Source organism: Aquarana catesbeiana, linkage group LG06 (assembly GCF_042186555.1).
Source record: "Aquarana catesbeiana isolate 2022-GZ linkage group LG06, ASM4218655v1, whole genome shotgun sequence".
Classification (NCBI taxonomy): domain Eukaryota; kingdom Metazoa; phylum Chordata; class Amphibia; order Anura; family Ranidae; genus Aquarana; species Aquarana catesbeiana.
Window position 1 is genome coordinate 84,316,117 of NC_133329.1, and position 18,979 is coordinate 84,335,095.

Below are 18,979 nucleotides of genomic sequence, written 5' to 3' on the forward strand. Positions count from 1 at the left end.
TGGCTTATGTCTGCTGCTCAGGCTGACCCATCCAGACATTGATCAGTGAGGGGCACACACATGATTCAACAAAATACTAGACTGACATTGCAATTCATAAATGCAGAAGATGGTACAGGAAGTCTTCCACTACTCGTTTCCTCTGCTAAACTCTGCTTTAGATGTCAATTGTCATATCCGCAGAGGAAGCAAGTAGTGAAAGGCTTCCTCTGGCAGCAACTATGTTCACAAAGGACAGCAGCAATCTGGTGAGCTGTCAAATTCTGTGTGGATCCTGCAACGATAGAGGTCTGGATGAAGTCGGACAGCACAGTGTAACTGCTGACTCACAGTACAGGAGATCTTTATTCTGCCCAACACTTCTCAACCATGGCTCAGGCCTGGGATGCTATGCCGGTAGTTCCACCAGTAGATAGGAGGGTGCCTAAAGGTAACAGGGCTGGAAGAATAAATATATGGATGGCAAAATGGAATTCAGGTTTCTCTATCTTGAATGTTCAGTAATCCATGGGGTCTTGACATATTGCATAGCTCCCAACTTTCTGAGATGGGAATGAGGGACACCCCCCCAAGGAGAATAGTACAAAAAATGATTGTTCGAACCCACAAGTGCTTTTTTTACTACTACTAATCCTCTCTATTGGCTTTTGGAATTTACAAATGCATCAATTTAGAAATTGGACAAAATGAGGGGCAAATGCGGAGGAAAGAGGGACAGAGGGACTTTGTTCCAAATCAGGGACAGTCACTCAAAATCAGGGACAGTTGGGAGCTATGCATATTGGACTAAAGTTTCAACCTCACCTGTTACTAAAAAAAGTTTTTTTCTCGTATATGTCTTTGGGAAATGTTCCGACTTCCTGTACTGCTGAAAATATAAAATCCCAGACAGCAGAACACACCTAGCAGAGGTTTTATCACTTCAATCTTAAAAAGGAACTAAACTCTGAAAATTGTGCCAAAAAGGCAGGCAGAGGGCAATGGACTAAACACCAGCAACCCCTGTGGTCTCCCTGCATATGATCTTTTCCTTTTTAATTGACTTACCATGCCTTGTTGTACACTGTGTTTCTGTGTTTGGGTGGCCATCTTGGTAGAGGCAGGGCTTTGCTCTCTTCATGTCAGAGCCTCCAGCATAGAGAATAGTGAGCTGCAGAGTAGTGACATCTCCTAATCTGCAATCAGAGATAACAGTACCTTAGATCTCACACTGCAGGTACGAGGCTGTAGGTACACTTACATACCAGGAAATGTGCTGCTTTTTTTCAGGAAGAAATCAGGGCACTGCTTAGGCTCAATGAACATTTCTAAATGTTCCTTATCACAATGCAAATCTTCATTTTTATTTTTTTTTTTGCATCACTTTAAAAGAAGGGGTTTGGCTGGAGTTACACATAAGACAAAATATCCTAGATAATATGAGGGTTCTTCGAAAAGTTTCTGCACTTTTTTTATATACTGTATATAAAAGTGTGGAAACTTTTTGAAGACCCTTTGTATGTAAAGAAAGAAGGACAGATACATTTTATTATGCTGAGTGCTGAGGAGTTGTTCAGGGGTTTAACTACAGAGCACAGGGCTCTATAGCAACATTTTGATAGGGTCCCCAGACAGCCTCCAGATAAAGTAGTAGGCAGATATTTATCCATCATGCCATACCATCAGAGAAATGTGTGATTGGTCCCAGATTTATTCTGCAGCAGGACAATGACCCCAAACATGCAGCCAATGTCATTAACTCTTCAGTGTAAAGAAGAACAAGGAGTCCTGGAAGTGAAGGTTTGGCCCCACAGAGCCCTGATCTCACCATCACCAAGTCTGTCTGGGATTACATGAAGAGACAGAAGAATTTGAGGCAGCCTACATCTACAGAAGATCTGTGGTTAGTTCGCCAAGATGTTTGGAACAACCTACCTGCCCAGTTCCTTCAAAAACTGTGTGCTAGTGTACCTAGAAGATTTGATGCTAGTTTGAAGCCAAGGGGTAGTCCAACCAAAAATTGACTCGATATACATTTTTTTTTGCTCACTTTGCATTTAGTAATTTGATAAAAATAAGCAATTAAATATATTTTTTTGAAAGCATTCTTACTTTATAGATTTTTTTTCACACTTGACTAAAACTTTTGCACAGTACTGTATACACATTATATACCGTATTTATCGGCATATAACACGCACTTTTTTCCCCTGAAAATAAGGGGAAAATCGTGGGTGCGTGTTATAGGCCGATCCCCGCCGATTTTGTGTCATTGGAGCAATCGCGGCAATTGCCGCGGTCGCCGCCGACATACACAGCCGTGGGTAGATTCAAATATGGCTCTGAGATTGCTGGGATACTTCGGAGCCGAGATACACATACCCGAGTGTTCTCGGCTTTTTTCGGCGCCGCCGTCACACCCAGTCCCGCCGAAAAAAGCCGAGAACACTCGCGTATGTGTATCTCGGCTCTCATCGGAGCCGAGATACACATACCCGAGTGTTTCTGCATGCGAGCATGCATTCTGCGTGCGAGCATGGAGGGATTGGGCGCTTAAAGATAGTTTTTTTCTTATTTATTTTACTTTTCATTTATTATTTTTATACTGTCCCTTTATTTTTATTTTTTTATCATTTTTATTCCTATTACGAGGAATGTAAACATCCCTGTAATAGAAATAAGCATGACAGGTCCTTTTTATTGAGAAATCTAAGGTCAAAAATACCACAGATCTCTCATTTATCCTTAAAAGCAAAAGAAAAAAAAATAAATACATTTTTGACACTTTGATTAAAAAAAAAATCATCTCTTTAAGCCCGAGAACAGGAAGTGATGCTGGCGGTAGGGATGGGCGAACGCTTTGGCCTGAGCATATGTTCGGTCCGAACATTTGCCTGTTCAGTCATTCGCTGAACACCCGAACACCCGAATTTACACCCGAATTTGCCCCGACAAACACCCTGCAATGTGTGAGTGCTGCACAGTGTATTCTGTGCCCTGATTGGGCAAAGCTTTGCCCAATCAGGGCGCTGAGTAAGCTGGTTGTTAAGGAGCAGGGCCGAAAAGCCGGCCGTGGCGTCTTTAACAACCGATGAGTCTTCAGCTGTCAATGGGTTTCCCCGCTGACAGCTGAATAAAAAAACAAAAAGTTCCGGTAAAAAAAATAAAGAAAAAAACGGCATGGGGGCCCCCCCCAAAATCCATACCAGACCCTTATCTGAGCATGAAGCTCAGGAGGTCAGGAAAGTGGAGGGGATGAGCGAGCGCTCCCCCCCTCCTGAGCCATACCAGGCCATATGCCCTCAACATGGAGGGGGGTGGGTGCTTTGGGGCAGGGGGGCATATGGCAGGAGGCCCTGATTTTTCGGGTCCAGCGAGCATCGTGATTGACGAAGGATTTACATCGAGGGACACCCCTGCCCCAAAGCACCTACCCCCCCATGTTGAGGGCATGTGGCTTGCTATGGTTCAGGGAGAGGGGCACTCGCTTGTTACTTCCCCTTTCCTGACCTGCCGGGCTGCATGCTCAGATAAGGGTCTGGCGTGGATTTTGCGGGGACCCCACGCCGTTTTTTTTTTTTTTTTTTTTATTTTGGCGTAGGGCCTGGTATGGATAGGGGGGGGAACCCCTACGTCGCTTTTTTCTTTATTTTTTAATAGCCGGGTGCCAGCAATTGTAACCGCAAGTCATTTTAAATGAGTTTTGACTTGTTTTTTTTTTTAGAAATGTTACTTTTGCTGTAGCATGTTTTATGCATGCCTCAGGTGCGCCACTTTACAGGCACATTGAGGGGACCCCCCAAGCACTATTTTTAAAGGAATTTTTCAATTTTATTGTTGCACTTTAAGCATAATTAAAATCACTGCTCCTAATAAAACGGTTGTTTTTTAAGAAAAAAATTTTGTGGATACATGTCCCCCAAGGCAGTGCCCATACCCCTTTTATGGCCAATTACTTGCATATAAGCCTTCAAAATTGGCACTTTTTATACCTCCTGTTCGGCTCCTATAGACTTAAATGGAGTTTGCCGTTCAGGTTAGAACATTGCCCCCGTTCGGGAGTTCTGCTGCAAATCTAACAGGGGGGTGTCTAGCCCATCCCAAGTCGGAGGTTACTTCAGTTCTCCAAAGGCATAGAGCTGAATGGGGGCTATCTTGTCCTCACTCGGTTTCCTGCCTAGCCATCAGCCGCATTGGATCGGTTCTGGGCTTACTGACAGCTCTGGTAAACTCGGAAACGACCGGAAATGCAGCCACCACATCTAATGACTGGTAATCTGCCATATATTACATTTTTAGTTTGGACGAGTTTTGCTAAAGTAAAAAGAGAACGCTGTTCGTTGAATAACTTGTCATACTATCATGTACTGGGTGAAACAAACTGTATGAAGGAAAAGCTGTATTAACCTGCCATTTATTCAGTAAACAGATTTGCTGTATAAGTGAATCATCTGGTCTGATTATTTTGAATGTAAAGTAGGTGAAATCCTACAGTTTATGGGATCTACAGATTGATGGAGAAAGAAAAGGTAAAAATAAGTAGAAGCAGCCAGTTTGGGAGAAGGTGGTGGCAGAGGTTCCGTTAGACGGAGGTGGATTGGTGGCCACATGGTCTACCCATCTAGAGGCAGGCACTCTCACAGTCCATGCCCATTATGTAGTTTATCTCTCCTATGGACTGGGCCTGGATCACAAGCGTGCAAGACCTCACATAGTATACAGCAGTTTCCCACCATGCCCTCAGGCTGAAGAGTAAAGCGTAAGGTGTGTTAAAGAACTGGTGGAGGAAGATAAGTGTTCTGTGCTATCTCTTTCAAAATAGCGTTGTAGTCAGTGCAGGTGTCACTGGCGGGAAAAAGGATGTTCTCCTTCTGGTTTGGGGCCTGGTGTGTAGCAAGTTTGCCTGTAGTCAGGGGCAGGTATTCTTCTTTCTTGTAGGTGGCAGTCTATTAAGGGAAATTTCCCCTTGGAGACTCCATTAGCTTTCTCTAGGGAAGGCAAGTATCTTATTTCATGCTGAGTTTCCGCAAGAGTTAAGGAGACTATCTTAGCGAGAGAACCTTTAAATAAGGGATGCTACGTCATCTGGGCATGCTTCTAGCAAGTGGCTGGTTGGGGCGAGAAAACCGCTGCTCAGAAAACAGCTTTTAGTGCAGGGATGGGTTCCTGGCAAGTAGGAAGAGTGTAAGGCACATGTGTCAAACACAAGGCCCATGGGCCAAATCAGGCCATTTCATGTGGCAATCTCACCTCTCCTGCGGATGGAGCACCCCCTTAACCTCTCCCCCACATTGTTTCAACAGTCAGCAGCAGAGAAGAGGACAGAACTCTGCGCTTCTCCGTGCAGCCACAGAGAGGCTCGTCTATGCCACCCTCCCATCTCAGCAGTTGGCAGCAACACCTCCCCTGATCTCAGCATTTAGCAGATTCTGCATCTGACTCCAGTCCTCCTCTGGTCCCCCTCCAAATTTTACTTTTTCTGCTTCCCATCTCCACTGTGATGTAAGGGAGGGTGGGGGACTCTTAACTATTGATGGTGGGGGGGGGATCTTGATATCTGATGAAAGGCGGGGGTGGGGTGCTCTTGACATCTAGTCTTACTATTTACAACCGGCCCTTTGAGGGTGACCATGATGCTGATGCAGGCCACAATGAAATTGATTTTGACATCCCTGGTAAGGGATTTGTGTGGTGCCAAAGAACCTCCTGAGGATCCCATCTAGTTGACTAGTGCTATTTGGTTAACCACTTGCCGGCCACCGATTATCTATTTCTGGGTCATGTGACGGCTTCCCGTGATCACGCCATTTGCTGGCCACGGGTGGCATGCTCTGTGATCGTAGTGTTCTCCAGACGCTGCCTATCACAGATTGAGGTAAAGAGACAATCAGTGGCTCTTTACCATGTGATCAGCTGTGTCCAATCACAGCTGATTACGAAGGTAAATAGATGCCGGCTATTGGCACTCCTTTCCTCATGCTGACAGCCCATAACCGGCTTCTCTAAAAGGGACATCCACACTGATAATTAGGGCACTGATTATCGGTGTCCTGATTATCGGTGCATTCCCATCAGTGCTGGCAATCTTTGCCCACCAGTGCTGCAAATTTGTGCCCATCAGTGCTGCCAATCAGTGCCCACCAGTGCCTCCTCATGAGTGTCACCTATCAGTGCTGCCTACCAGTGACCATCTGTGCCGCCCATCAGTGCTGCCTATCAGTTCTCACCTATCAGTGCCTCCCATCATTGCCTCCTCATCAGTGCCCACCAGTGCAGTCTATCAGTGCCCAACAATGCCCATCAGTGCCACCTCATCAGTGACCATCAGTGAAGCCTATCAGAAGCGTACATCAGTGAAAGAGAAAAATTACCTGTTTACAAAATTTTATAACAAACTATGAAAAAGTTTTAGTTTTTTTTCAAAATTTTCGGTCTTCTTTCGTTATTTAGCAAAAAATAAAAAACCCAGAGGCGATTAAATACCACCAAAAGAAAGCTCTATTTGTGTAAAAAAAAAAGATAAAAATGTCATTTGGGTACAGTGTAGCATGACCGCTCAATTGTCATTCAAAGTGTGACAGCGCTGAAAGCTGAAAATTGACCTGGGCAGGAAGGGGGGTAAAGGTGCCTGGTAGGCAACATTTTAAACAGCATCCGAAAACCCCCACAGCAGAAGACATCCTCCAGTAATGCCATGGTATAAGACCATATCCTGGTCTGTTCTAAACTGTCTAGTGAAGCAGTCAATTATCTGATTAATGTAACTTATTTTTAACTTGATTATCAACAATTATAAAGCTTTCACTTTGCTGAGGACTGTGTACCTCCCAACATTTTGAGATGGGAATGAGGGACACCTATTAACAAACTTATGTAGGCATAGGACACGCCCCCTGCCACACCCCCTTAAAGGAAAATTAACCAAAAAAAAAGATTAAATAAATCCACAGGGGCTTTTTTTTTACCACTGCTATTACTTTATATTGGCTTTTTTTTTTTTTTTTACCACTGCTATTACTTTATATTGGCTTTTAAAATGTACAAATGCAACAATTTAGAATTTGGATGAAAGGTTTAGCACTGGAAAACACTTTTTGAAAGATAAAAAGTGCATTTTATATACAACTATATAGATCAGACCAAAATGAGGGACGAATGAGGAGGAAAGAAGGACAGAGGGACATTGCTCCAAATCAGGGACAGTCCCTCGAAATCAGGGACAGTTGGGAGCTATGCTGTGTGCATTCCATTCCAAGCGGGTCCCCGGCTACATTTGGCATAGTCAGCAGGATATGGATACTCAGCCCACTGTACAGGATGTGGGCTACAATGGTACCCCGGGAGCTGCCTTAGCACTAATCCCCAAATATAATGGCATGGATAGCCCCCTGGCTGATAGGGTGGAGTGTCTGGAGAGTGCGGCTTTCCTAATGCAAGTGCCAGCAGAGCTTATATCTGAACTGGCAAATGGCAATCAATTCCTTGGCGTATGACACAAGGAGGGTAATTATGATGCTACCTGATACCGAACACACCACTTTGGCACAGCTTGGCTGGAGAGCCTGTATGCACACCTCCCAACTTTTTGAGATGGGAATGAGGGACACCTATCAGCAAAAGTATGCAGGCATAGGACACACCCCTTGCCACGCCTACTTAAAGGAGAATTGTACAAAAAAAACAAGATTGGTTAAACCCACAAGTGCTTTTTTTACCACTACTATTTATTTATATTGGCTTTTGGAATTTACAAATACAGCAATTTAGAAATTGGATGAAAGGTTTAGCGCTGGAAAACACTTTTTGATAGATAAAAAGTGCATTTTATATACATCTATATAGATCAGACCAAAATGAGGGACAAATGAGGAGGAATGAGGGACAGAGGGACATTGCTCCAAATCAGGGACAGTCCCTCGAAATCAGGGACAGTTGGGAGCTATGCTACCTGTCAGCAGGTTTTTATTATTTAAGGATAATACCACTTTAATAAAAGTACCATGATATTATTCAAGGATGAAGTCTTCTGTCCTTTTTTTTTTTTTTTTAAGAGCTGCTTTCCTAACACATTCCTGGAAGATACCGGCTCAGGAAGAAGCCAAGCCTCAGCACTTTGGCAAGGCGGGGAGAAGAGTGGATGTTACTGGAGAAGTGAAGTATAGAGACTATCACAGGCTCACCTACCTTCTATGATAAGGATTTCTCTCTTCTAATTATATAGAGAAAGGAGGATTACAGTCCTGGGATTCCCTGCATCTAGACTGTGAGACATTCTACTTTTTACAATTATTAATTCATAGGAAGATCCATCTGTATTTTGTTGTAGTTTTTAATTGTTGCGTCTGCATAAGATTAAGATAACTGTTGTATGTGAGTTACTGCAATATGCTAAATCCTCTGTATTAATATTAAGTATATATCACGTAAATTTATGTATAGGCATATGTATATATAAATATGTATAGATATACAGTATATGTATTTATAGAGTATGTGTGTGTATATATATATATACACATAAACAGGATATATATATATATATATATATATGTATATACACACACACGTGTACAGTATATGTGAATGTATTTTTATTATTAAGAGGGCAGTTGCTTTTGGACTACATCTTGGAGAAGGATAGTTGAAATAGCAGTTTAACCACTTCAGCCCTGGAAGGATTTGCCCCCTTAATGACCAGGCCTTTTTTTACAATTCGGCACTGCGTCGCTTTAACTGACAATTGCGCGGTTGTGCGGCGCTGTACCCAAACAAAATTGACGTCCTTTTTTTCCACAAATAGAGCTTTCTTTTGGTGCTATTTGATTACCTCTGTGTTTTTTTTATTTTTTGCGCTATATACAAAAAAAAAAGAGAGACGGTTTTGAAAAAAAGCAATATTTTTTACTTTTTGCTATAATAAATATCCCCCCAAAAAATATTAAAAAAACAAATTTCGTCCTCAGTTTAGGCCGATTTATATTCTTCTACATATTTCTGGTAAAAAGAAAATCGCAATAAGCGTATATTGATTGGTTTGTGCAAAAGTTATAGGGGTTATATTTATGGCATTTTTATTATTCATTTTTTTTTACTAGTAATGGTGGCGATCTGCGATTTTTAGCGAGACAGATCGGACACTTTTGGGACCATTGACATTTATACAGCGATCAGTGCTATAAAAATGCACTGATTACTGTGTAAATGTCACTGGCAGGGAAGGGGTTAACACTAGGGGGCGATCAAGGGGTTAAATGTGTTCCCTTGTGTGTGTTTCTAACTATGGGGGGGATGTGACTGACTAGAGGAGGAGCCAGATCGCTGTTCCTAGCTAGTAGGAACAGATGATCTGTCTCTCCTCTCCTGGCAGAATAGGGATTTGTGTGTTTACACACACATCCCCGTTTTGGCTCTCATGACCACGATCGCGTATGGCCGGCGGACATCGCGCCTGCCAGCCAATTGCATTGGGTCCCCCGTTGTACAGCATGTGCCTGCAATAGCTGTTTAAAGGGTCGACATACAGCTACGGCGATTTGCGCAGGAGAGCTGACCTGCCACAGTAGAATGACGGTTGCTGGTCGGCTAGTGGTTAATAGTATATCAGTGTTCTGTTTGTTACTGCAGTGGATAGAAGAAGAGTGCTGCAATCTTCCAGTGAGATGTAACGTGCATTGGTATATTGTATATTGTATTCTATATATGTAAATATTTGTCCGAAAACTTGTAGAGAAAAATGGGACTCTAATTGTGCCTCGGAGGAGTATAAAACAGAATGAGATACAATATATTTATACAAGAGTAATCAAATTTTTATTATTTAAAGAGCAAAGTTTAAAATACATTACAATCTTGGTAATTCAATTTGAGTTCAGGGATGTGCTGGTTCCCATCAAACTATACAAGGAATGGCCTACGCGTTTCGTGGATATTCCGCTTCATCAGGGCCTTGCGGCTAGCACAGCTGAAAGCGTCATGTGAATTCTACAAATAGAGTCTTAATTAGTACCATACATCATATGATTAGTATGAATACATAATGATGCAAATAATGTTATTTAATGTATTTTAAACTTTGTTCTTTAAATAATAAAATATTGATTACTCTTGTATAAATATATTGTATCTCATTCTGTTTATACTCCTCCGAGGCACAATAATGCCCCGTACACACGGTCGGACATTGATCGGACATTCCGACAACAAAATCCTAGGATTTTTTCCGACGGATGTTGGCTCAAACTTGTCTTGCATACACATACACGCGGTCACACAAAGTTGTCGGAAAATCCAATCATTCTGAACGCGGTGACGTAAAACACGTACGTCAGGACTATAAACGGGGCAGTAGCCAATAGCTTTCATCTCTTTATTTATTCTGAGCATGCGTGGCACTTTGTGCGTCGGATTTGTGTACACATGATCGGAAATTCCGACAACGGATTTTGTTGTCGGAAAATTTTATAGCATGCTCTCAAACTTTGTGTGTCGGAAAATCCGATGGAAACTGTGTGATGGAGCCTACACACGGTCGGAATTTCCAACAACAAGGTCCTATCACACATTTTCCGTCGGAAAATCTGACCGTGTGTACGGGGCATTAGAGTCCCATTTTTCTCTACAAGTTTTCGGACACATAGTTACATAGTTACATAGTTACATAGTAGGTGAGGTTGAAAAAAGACACAAGTCCATCAAGTCCAACCTATGTGTGTGATTATGTGTCAGTATTACATTACATATCCCTGTATATTGCGGTCATTCAGGTGATTAATAGTTTCTTGAAGCTATCAATGCTCCCCGCTGAGACCACCGCCTGTGGAAGGGAATTCCACATCCTTGCCGCTCTTACAGTAAAGAACCCTCTACGTAGTTCAAGGTTAAACCTCTTTTCTTCTAATTGTAATGAGTGGCCACGAGTATTATTAAACTCTCTTCTGCGAAAAAGTTTTATCCCTATTGTGGGGTCACCAGTACAGTATTTGTAAATTGAAATCATATCCCCTCTCAAGCGTCTCTTCTCCAGAGAGAATAAGTTCAGTGCTCGCAACCTTTTCTCATAACTAAGATCCTCCAGACCCTTTATTAGCTTTGTTGCCCTTCTTTGTACTCGCTCCATTTCCAGTACATCCCTCCTGAGGACTGGTGCCCAGAACTGGACAGCATACTCCAGGTGCGGCCGGACCAGAGTCTTGTAGAGCGGGAGAATTATCGTTTTATCTCTGGAGTTGATCCCCCTTTTAATGCATGCCAATATTCTGTTTGCTTTATTAGCAGCAGCTTGGCATTGCATGCCATTGCTGAGCCTATCATCCACTAGGACCCCCAAGTCCTTTTCCATCCTAGATTCCCCCAGAGGTTCTCCCCCCAGTGTATAGATTGCATTCATATTTTTGCCACCCAAATGCATTATTTTACATTTTTCTACATTGAACCTCATTTGCCATGTAGTCGCCCACCCCATTAATTTGTTCAGGTCTTTTTGCAAGATTTCCACATCCTGCGGAGAAGTTATTGCCCTGCTTAGCTTGGTATCGTCTGCAAATACAGAGATGGAACTGTTTATCCCATCCTCCAGGTCGTTTATGAACAAATTAAATAGGATTGGTCCCAGCACAGAACCCTGGGGGAAACCCACTACCCACCCCTGACCATTCTGAGTACTCCCCATTTATCACCACCCTCTGAACACGCCCTTGTAGCCAGTTTTCAATCCATGTACTCACCCTATGGTCCATGCCAACGCACCTTATTTTGTACAGTAAACATTTATGGGGAACTGTGTCAAATGCTTTTGCAAAATCCAGATACACCACGTCTACGGGCCTTCCTTTATCTAGATGGCAACTCACCTCCTCATAGAAGGTTAATAGATTGGTTTGGCAAGAACGATTCTTCATGAATCCATGCTGATTACTGCTAATGATATCATTCTTATTACTAAAATCTTGTATATAGTCCCTTATCATCCCCTCCAAGAGTTTACATACTATTGTTGTTAGGCTAACTGGTCTGTAATTCCCAGGGATGTTTTTTGGGCCCTTTTTAAATATTGGTGCTACATTGGCTTTTCTCCAATCAGCTGGTACCATTCCAGTCAATAGACTGTCTGTAAAAATTAGGAACAACGGTCTGGCAATCACCTGACTGAGTTCCCTAAGTACCCTCGGATGCAAGCCATCTGGTCCCGGTGATTTATTAATGTTAGGTTTCTCAAGTCTAATTTTAATTACGTCCTCTGTTAACCATAGTTACATAGTTAGTCAGGTTGAAAAAAGACACAAGTCCATCCAGTCCAACCATAAAAAAAAAAAAAAAAAAAAAAACGTACAATCCAATATACCCAATACTATACCCACAGTTGATCCAGAGGAAGGCAAAAAACCCCAGCAGAGCATGCTCCAATTTGCTACAGCAGGGGAAAAAATTCCTTCCTGATCCCAGAGAGGCAATCGGATTTTCCCTGGATCAACTTTACCTATAAATGTCAGTACCCAGTTATATTATGTACATTTAGGAAAGTATCCAGGCCTTTCTTAAAGCAATCTACTGAGCTGGCCAGAACCACCTCTGGAGGGAGTCTATTCCACATTTTCACAGCTCTTACTGTGAAGAAACCTTTCCGTATTTGGAGATGAAATCTCTTTTCCTCCAGTCGTAAAGAGTGCCCCCTTGTCCTCTGTGTTGACCGTAAAGTGAATAACTCAACACCAAGTTCACTATATGGACCCCTTATATATTTAAACATGTTGATCATATCCCCCCTTATTCTCCTCTTTTCAAGAGTGAACAAATTCAGTTCCTCTAATCTTTCCTCATAGCTGAGCTCCCCCATGCCTCTTATCAGTTTGGTTGCCCTTCTCTGCACTTTCTCCAGGTCCCCGATATCCTTTTTGAGAACTGGTGTCCAAAACTGAACTGCATATTCCAGATGAGGTCTTACTAATGATTTGAACAGGGGCAAAATGATATCTCTCTCTCTGGAGTCCATACCTCTCTTAATACAAGAAAGAACTTTGCTTGCTTTGGAAACCGCAGCTTGGCATTGCATGCTATTATTGAGCTTATGATCTACCAAAACCCCCAGATCCTTCTCCACTACAGATTCCCCCAGTTGTACTCCCCCTAGCATGTATGATGCATGCATATTCTTAGCCCCCAAGTGCATAACTTTACATTTCTCAACATTAAACCTCATCTGCCACATAGTCGCCCAATTAGACAGAGCATTGAGGTCAGCTTGTAAATTGGAGACATCCTGTAAGGACGTTATTCCACTGCATAGCTTGGTGTCATCTGCAAAGACAGAAATGTTACTTTTGATCCCAGACCCAATATCATTTATAAAGATATTAAAGAGTAAGGGTCCCAGCACTGAACCTTGGGGTACACCACTGATAACCTTAGACCATTCAGAGTAAGAATCATTAACCACTACTCTCTGAATTCTGTCTTTTAGCCAGTTTTCTATCCATTTACAAACTGATATTTCCAAGCCTGTAGACTTTAACATGTAGGTGCTTCCTGTGTTGTGTCATGAGGATAAACACTGCAGTTTTGGTTACTGAAGCCCCCCGATTCACTCGTGAAGACTGAGGAGAAGAATAAATTCAATACCTCTGCCATCTCCCCATCCTTTGTAACCAGATGTCCTTCCTCATTCTTTATGGGGCCAATATGGTCTGTCCTCCCTTTTTTACTGTTTACATACTTAAAGAATTTCTTGGGATTTTTTTTGCTCTCCTCCGCTATGTGTCTTTCATGTTCTATCTTAGCCATCCTAATTGCACCCTTACATTTCTTATTGCATTCTTTATAAATTCTGAATGCTGTGGATGATCCCTCAACCTTGTATTTTTTGAAGGCCTTCTCCTTTGCTTTTATATGCATTTTTACATTGGAGTTAAGCCATCCAGGATGTTTGTTCGCTCTTTTAAATGTATTACCCAATGGGATACATTGGCTAATGCCCTTATTTAATATGCTCTTAAAGCAAACCCATCTCTCCTCTGTATTCTTTGTTCCTAATATTTTATCCCAATTTATGCCTTTTAGCAAGGTTTGTAGTTTAGGGAAGTTGGCTCTTTTGAAATTCAGTGTCTTTGTGTTCCCTTCATGTCTCCTATTTGTGTGATTTATACTGAAACTAATTGACCTGTGATCGCTGTTACCTAAATTGCCCCGTATTTCCACATCTGTTATCAGGTCTGTATTGTTGGTAATCAGTAGATCTAGTAATGTTTTATTTCTAGTTGGTGCGTCTACCATCTGACCCATAAAATTGTCCTGCAAGACATTAAGGAACTGGCGAGCCTTAAATGAATGCGCGGTTCCCTCCGCCCAGTCTATGTCTGGATAATTAAAATCCCCCATTATGATAACACTTCCCATCCTTGCTGCTAATCCAATTTGTGATAGGAGATCCGTCTCCACTTCCTCCCTCAGGTTAGGGGGCCTATAGCATACTCCCAGTATTATTTTCCCCTTAGCTTCATCCCTTTGGAGCTCTACCCATAAAGATTCCACCTCCTCCCTAGCCCCCTCAGTGATGTCATCTCTCACATTCACTTGTACATTATTCTTGATATATAGGCATACCCCTCCCCCTTTTTTACCCTCTCTATCCTTGCGGTATAGGGTATACCCTTGAATGTTTGCCAACCAATCATGAGAGCTGTTGAACCAGGTCTCTGAAATTCCCACAAAATCCAAATCTTCCTTGTACAACAGTATCTCTAGTTCACCCATCTTGTCCGCCAGGCTCCTGGCATTGGTGAACATGCCACATAGTTTAGACCGGTCGCATATTGTCCTCGTATTGGGTGTTTCAAGATTGCAACTTGGACTTGCTAATATACTCACCTTGTGTTTTTGTGCTTTGGTTAACTTACCACTAATGCCCCCAATACTACCCTCTGGAATATCTTCCGCGCTGGCTATCACTGTCTCTGGACCCTCCCCCCCATCGCCTAGTTTAAAAACCCCTCTAACTTTTTGGCCATCTTCATTCCCAGCAGATCTGCACCCTCCTCATTTAGGTGCAGTCCGTCCCTTCTATAGTACCGGTTACCGACTGAGAAGTCGGCCCAGTCCTCCAGGAACCCAAACCCCTCCTTACTACACCAGCTCTTCAGCCACTTGTTTACTTCCCTAATCTCCCTCTGCCTCTCTGGTGTGGCTCGATGTACCGGTAGTATTCCTGAGAACACTACCTTGGAGGTCCTTTTCCTCAATTTAGCTCCTAAGTCCCTAAAATCGTTCTTTAGGACACTCCATCTGCCTCTGACTTTGTCATTGGTGCCAACGTGCACCATGACAGCCGGGTCTTCCCCAGCCCCTCCCAGTAATCTGTCCACAAGATCCGTGATGTGCCGAACCCGAGCGCCCGGTAGACAACATACTGTTCGGCGCTTCAGGTCTTGGTTACAGATTGCCCTCTCTGTCCTTCTAAGAATTGAGTCCCCTACCACCAGAATCTGTCTTTCCTTTCCCTTTGCTGCCCCCCCACTCTCACTGGAGGAGTTCTTCCCCTGGCAGCTAGGAGAGTCCCTCATCTCCAGCAGTGCTGGTCCCTGACTGGTTACACCAATGTCACTCAATGGAGCTTACTTATTGGGATGCTCCAGTCCTGGATCGGCCTCCCTGGCACTTCCCCCTCTACCTGTCCTGACTGTCACCCATCTACTCTTTGCTAGTGCCTGCACCTCTTTGTCTCCACCCGCCTCTGTGCTGGCCCCTGCCGGCACCTGCCGTGTACATTCCTGGCTCACCTTTAGTATGGAGGGACTTCTCAGTGCTGACAGTTGCTTCCCCAGATTCAGAACCTGGGCTTCCAGGGAAACAATGTGCTTACATTTTGCACAGCAGTATTCGCCCTCGATCAGATGATCAAGGAACGCATACATGCGGCAAGATGTACAAAGAGTCGCCTCTCCACACCCGCCGGGCATCGTACCTATTAAATTTAGTGAGGATTTGGGGATTTTACCCTGTCCAAATTACCTAACAACTAGCTTCCTGGCACTAATACTCAAGACAATACACAGGTACACGACAAGACAATACACAGGTACACAATACACAAGTACTAACGATCCACACACACTACTCAGACAACACTCAGATACTCACACTACACAGGTACTATGACCCCTGTTATAACCTCCTGTTTTAAACTCTGGTTTTTAACTCCCACTTAATCCAGCTCCACTTACACCAAGCTCCACCGCTTCAAACTGAGCACGCTCAGACTGAGTCCTACAACAAGTTAAATAGGCACCTGGGCACCTGTGAGCAATTAACCACACCCCTTAATTGATAGACTGATGAAACAGAAAAAAAAAAAAAAAAAAAGCTATTTAAAAAGTGACAGCAAAAGGCAAATTAAAAACTAAAAGGAAAAGTCCCCAAAATGCAACCCAGCAAACACCAACAGACAGCAGCAATACACACACCAACAGACAGCAGCAATACACACACCAACAGACAGCAGCAATACACACACCAACAGACAGCAAACACCAACAGACAGCAAGACTTGTATACTCTAACACTTGTTTTTAACTCCCACTTAATCCAGCTCCACTTACACCAAGCTCCACCGCTTCAAACTGAGCACGCCACATATTTACATATCTTTCTGGGATGGTGCCTCTGTAGGAGTATTAGTGTTCCACGCTCACCCCACCCCTATACATGTATTCTATATATGGTATACATAGTCCCCAACTGTCCCTGATTTTGAAGGACTCCCCCTATTTTGGAACAAAATCCCCTTGTCCTTCTTTCCTTCTCATGTGTCCCTCATTTTGATCTGATCTATATAGGTGTATATAAAATGCACTTTTTATCTTTCAAAAAGTGTTTCCCAGTGCTAAACCTTTCATCCAGTTTCTAAATTGCTGCATTTGTAAATTTCAAAAACCAGTAAAAATAAATAGTAGTGGTAAAAAAATAGAATAAAAAAAAGCACTTGTGGGTTTAACTAATCTTTTTTTGTTTAATTCTCCTTTAAGGGGGTGTGGCAGGGGGTGTGTCCTATGTCTACATACTTTTGCTAATGGGTGTCCCTCGTTCCCATCTGAAAATGTTGGGAGATATGTACAAGGTATATTGTAAATCACTGCTCAAACTGTTGGAGCTATATAAATCCTGAATAATAATAATAATAATAATAATAATAATAATAATAATAATATGGAGGCTATATTGGTAACCTTTGTCTTTAAGTCCTGGTTCACCTATGTGCACAAGCGTTTGCACGTGCACGCCACAGGTTGAGCAGCCCATTCATTTCAATGGGTTGTCCTACCTGCGAGAAACACGAGGAGAAAAGTCCCCAACTCTTTTTTGAAATCACACCGGAACGAATTTCATGGTGCAGCAGTACCAAGCGGTTTGGAGCGTGCATAAATGTGTATCAGTTGCCGATGCGTTGGGGTACCATTAAGAATGAATGGCACATTCGAGAGTCTGCTAAAGCCCAGACTAAATTCACTGGTCTTTGAAATAAGCCTAAAAATATCTATTTCTTTATCAGGTTACTTCATCGCATGACAGAATGGTCAAGAGAAAGTTTGCACTGCGTGTTTTAGTCTTTTCTTTCCTCCTGGGCTTCCTTTGGCGCTGGACAGCAATACAGGTAAAAAAAAAAAGGAATAGTCACTCCTGATCAGCTCACTTATTGATTGCTGGTCTTTAAAGGATTACATCATATCTGCAAAATGTGAATGCCAGAAAAGTGGAGATCCTGCCACAACGGACAGCATTATAAGTTTATGCTTAGAGGGGTCTAAAGCAGACAACACATGAATCAATGGGTAAATCAATAATAAACCCGAAATCAAAAAATTTAATATATTGGTGTTTTCCAATCTTAAAGCGGTAGTAAACCACTGTGTTTGTTTTTTGTTTTTCCTAAATCCTGCAAGGTAAAGCGATAATGTGCTAGTATGCATCGCATTCTAGCACATTATGTAGAACTTACCTTAGAATGAAGCCTTCCAGTGGTGAGCTGTCACCGCTGAAGGCACTTCCATCTTGAGCGGGTCTTCCTTCCGGGTTTGCGGACCCTGATTGTGTGAGCGGCCGGAACCGTGATGACGTCACTCCCGCGCACATACAAGGTAGCCACCAATCACGGTACAGGACTCTGAAGGAGCAGCACGGTATGCCGTTCCTTCAGAGTGCATGCATTGGTGATGTCACCGGCTGCATCAAAAGTAAATATCTCCTAAAAAGTGCACGTTTAGGAGATATTTATTGTACCTATAGGTAAGCTTTACTATACGCTTTCCCATAGGGAAAAGTCATGCATGGGAGTTTACTTCTACTTTAAATGTGGTGACTGCATTCATTTTCATTTTTTTGGGCTTTTTCTTTTCTTTATTTTCACCTGGTGATCCAGCCAGTAACACATGCAGCAACAGAGGAAGCTTCTTATTAATTCAGAGAATACAAAGTTGAAAATGAATGGTGGCACTGATCTCCTTTATATCTAAAGCCTCGTACAAGTGATCGGATTTTCGTCCGGGAATTGTGTGATGACAGATTTTGCCTAAAATCCGACCGTTAGTACGCTCCATCAAACAATTGTTGTCCAACTTTCCAGCAACAAATGTTGGATGGCAGGCTAGTAGATTTTCGGCGGACAACGGTCTGTTGTCAGATTTTCGTATCGTGTGTACACAAGTCCGTCACACAAAAGTCCAAAGTACAAACACTCATGCTCGGAATTAATGCTCACCAAACGCGACATTAGCAGAAGGTGCCCAAAGGGTGGCGTTCAAGAGCTGAAATTCCACGTAGTATGTCACTAGTCACTACGCTCGTGTTTGTTGTGCCGTTAGTATGCAAGACAAGTTCCTGGCACACGCCCTTCATACAAAAGTCTGACGCTCTGTTGGCCAACAATCCGATCGTGTGTACGAGGCTTAACTAGAAGAAAAATCACATGAACATTTAAAAAAATCAAAATCTCAGTAGCTATCAGTGTTGCAGGTGT

At 42.8% G+C, this 18,979-nt stretch overlaps 1 protein-coding gene across 1 annotated transcript in view; it reads left to right on the top strand.

The window, feature by feature from the left end:
* The first annotated feature begins 8,092 nt into the window (after positions 1–8,092).
* LOC141148696 (NXPE family member 4-like) overlaps positions 8,093–18,979 on the top strand; it is a 48,621-nt gene continuing 37,734 nt past the window's right edge. The window contains exons 1-2 of the mRNA XM_073636343.1: positions 8,093–8,242; positions 17,516–17,617. Of these exons, the coding sequence (XP_073492444.1) occupies positions 17,537–17,617 (81 nt within the window). The 5' untranslated portion in view covers positions 8,093–8,242; positions 17,516–17,536. The remainder of the gene's footprint in view (positions 8,243–17,515; positions 17,618–18,979) is intronic.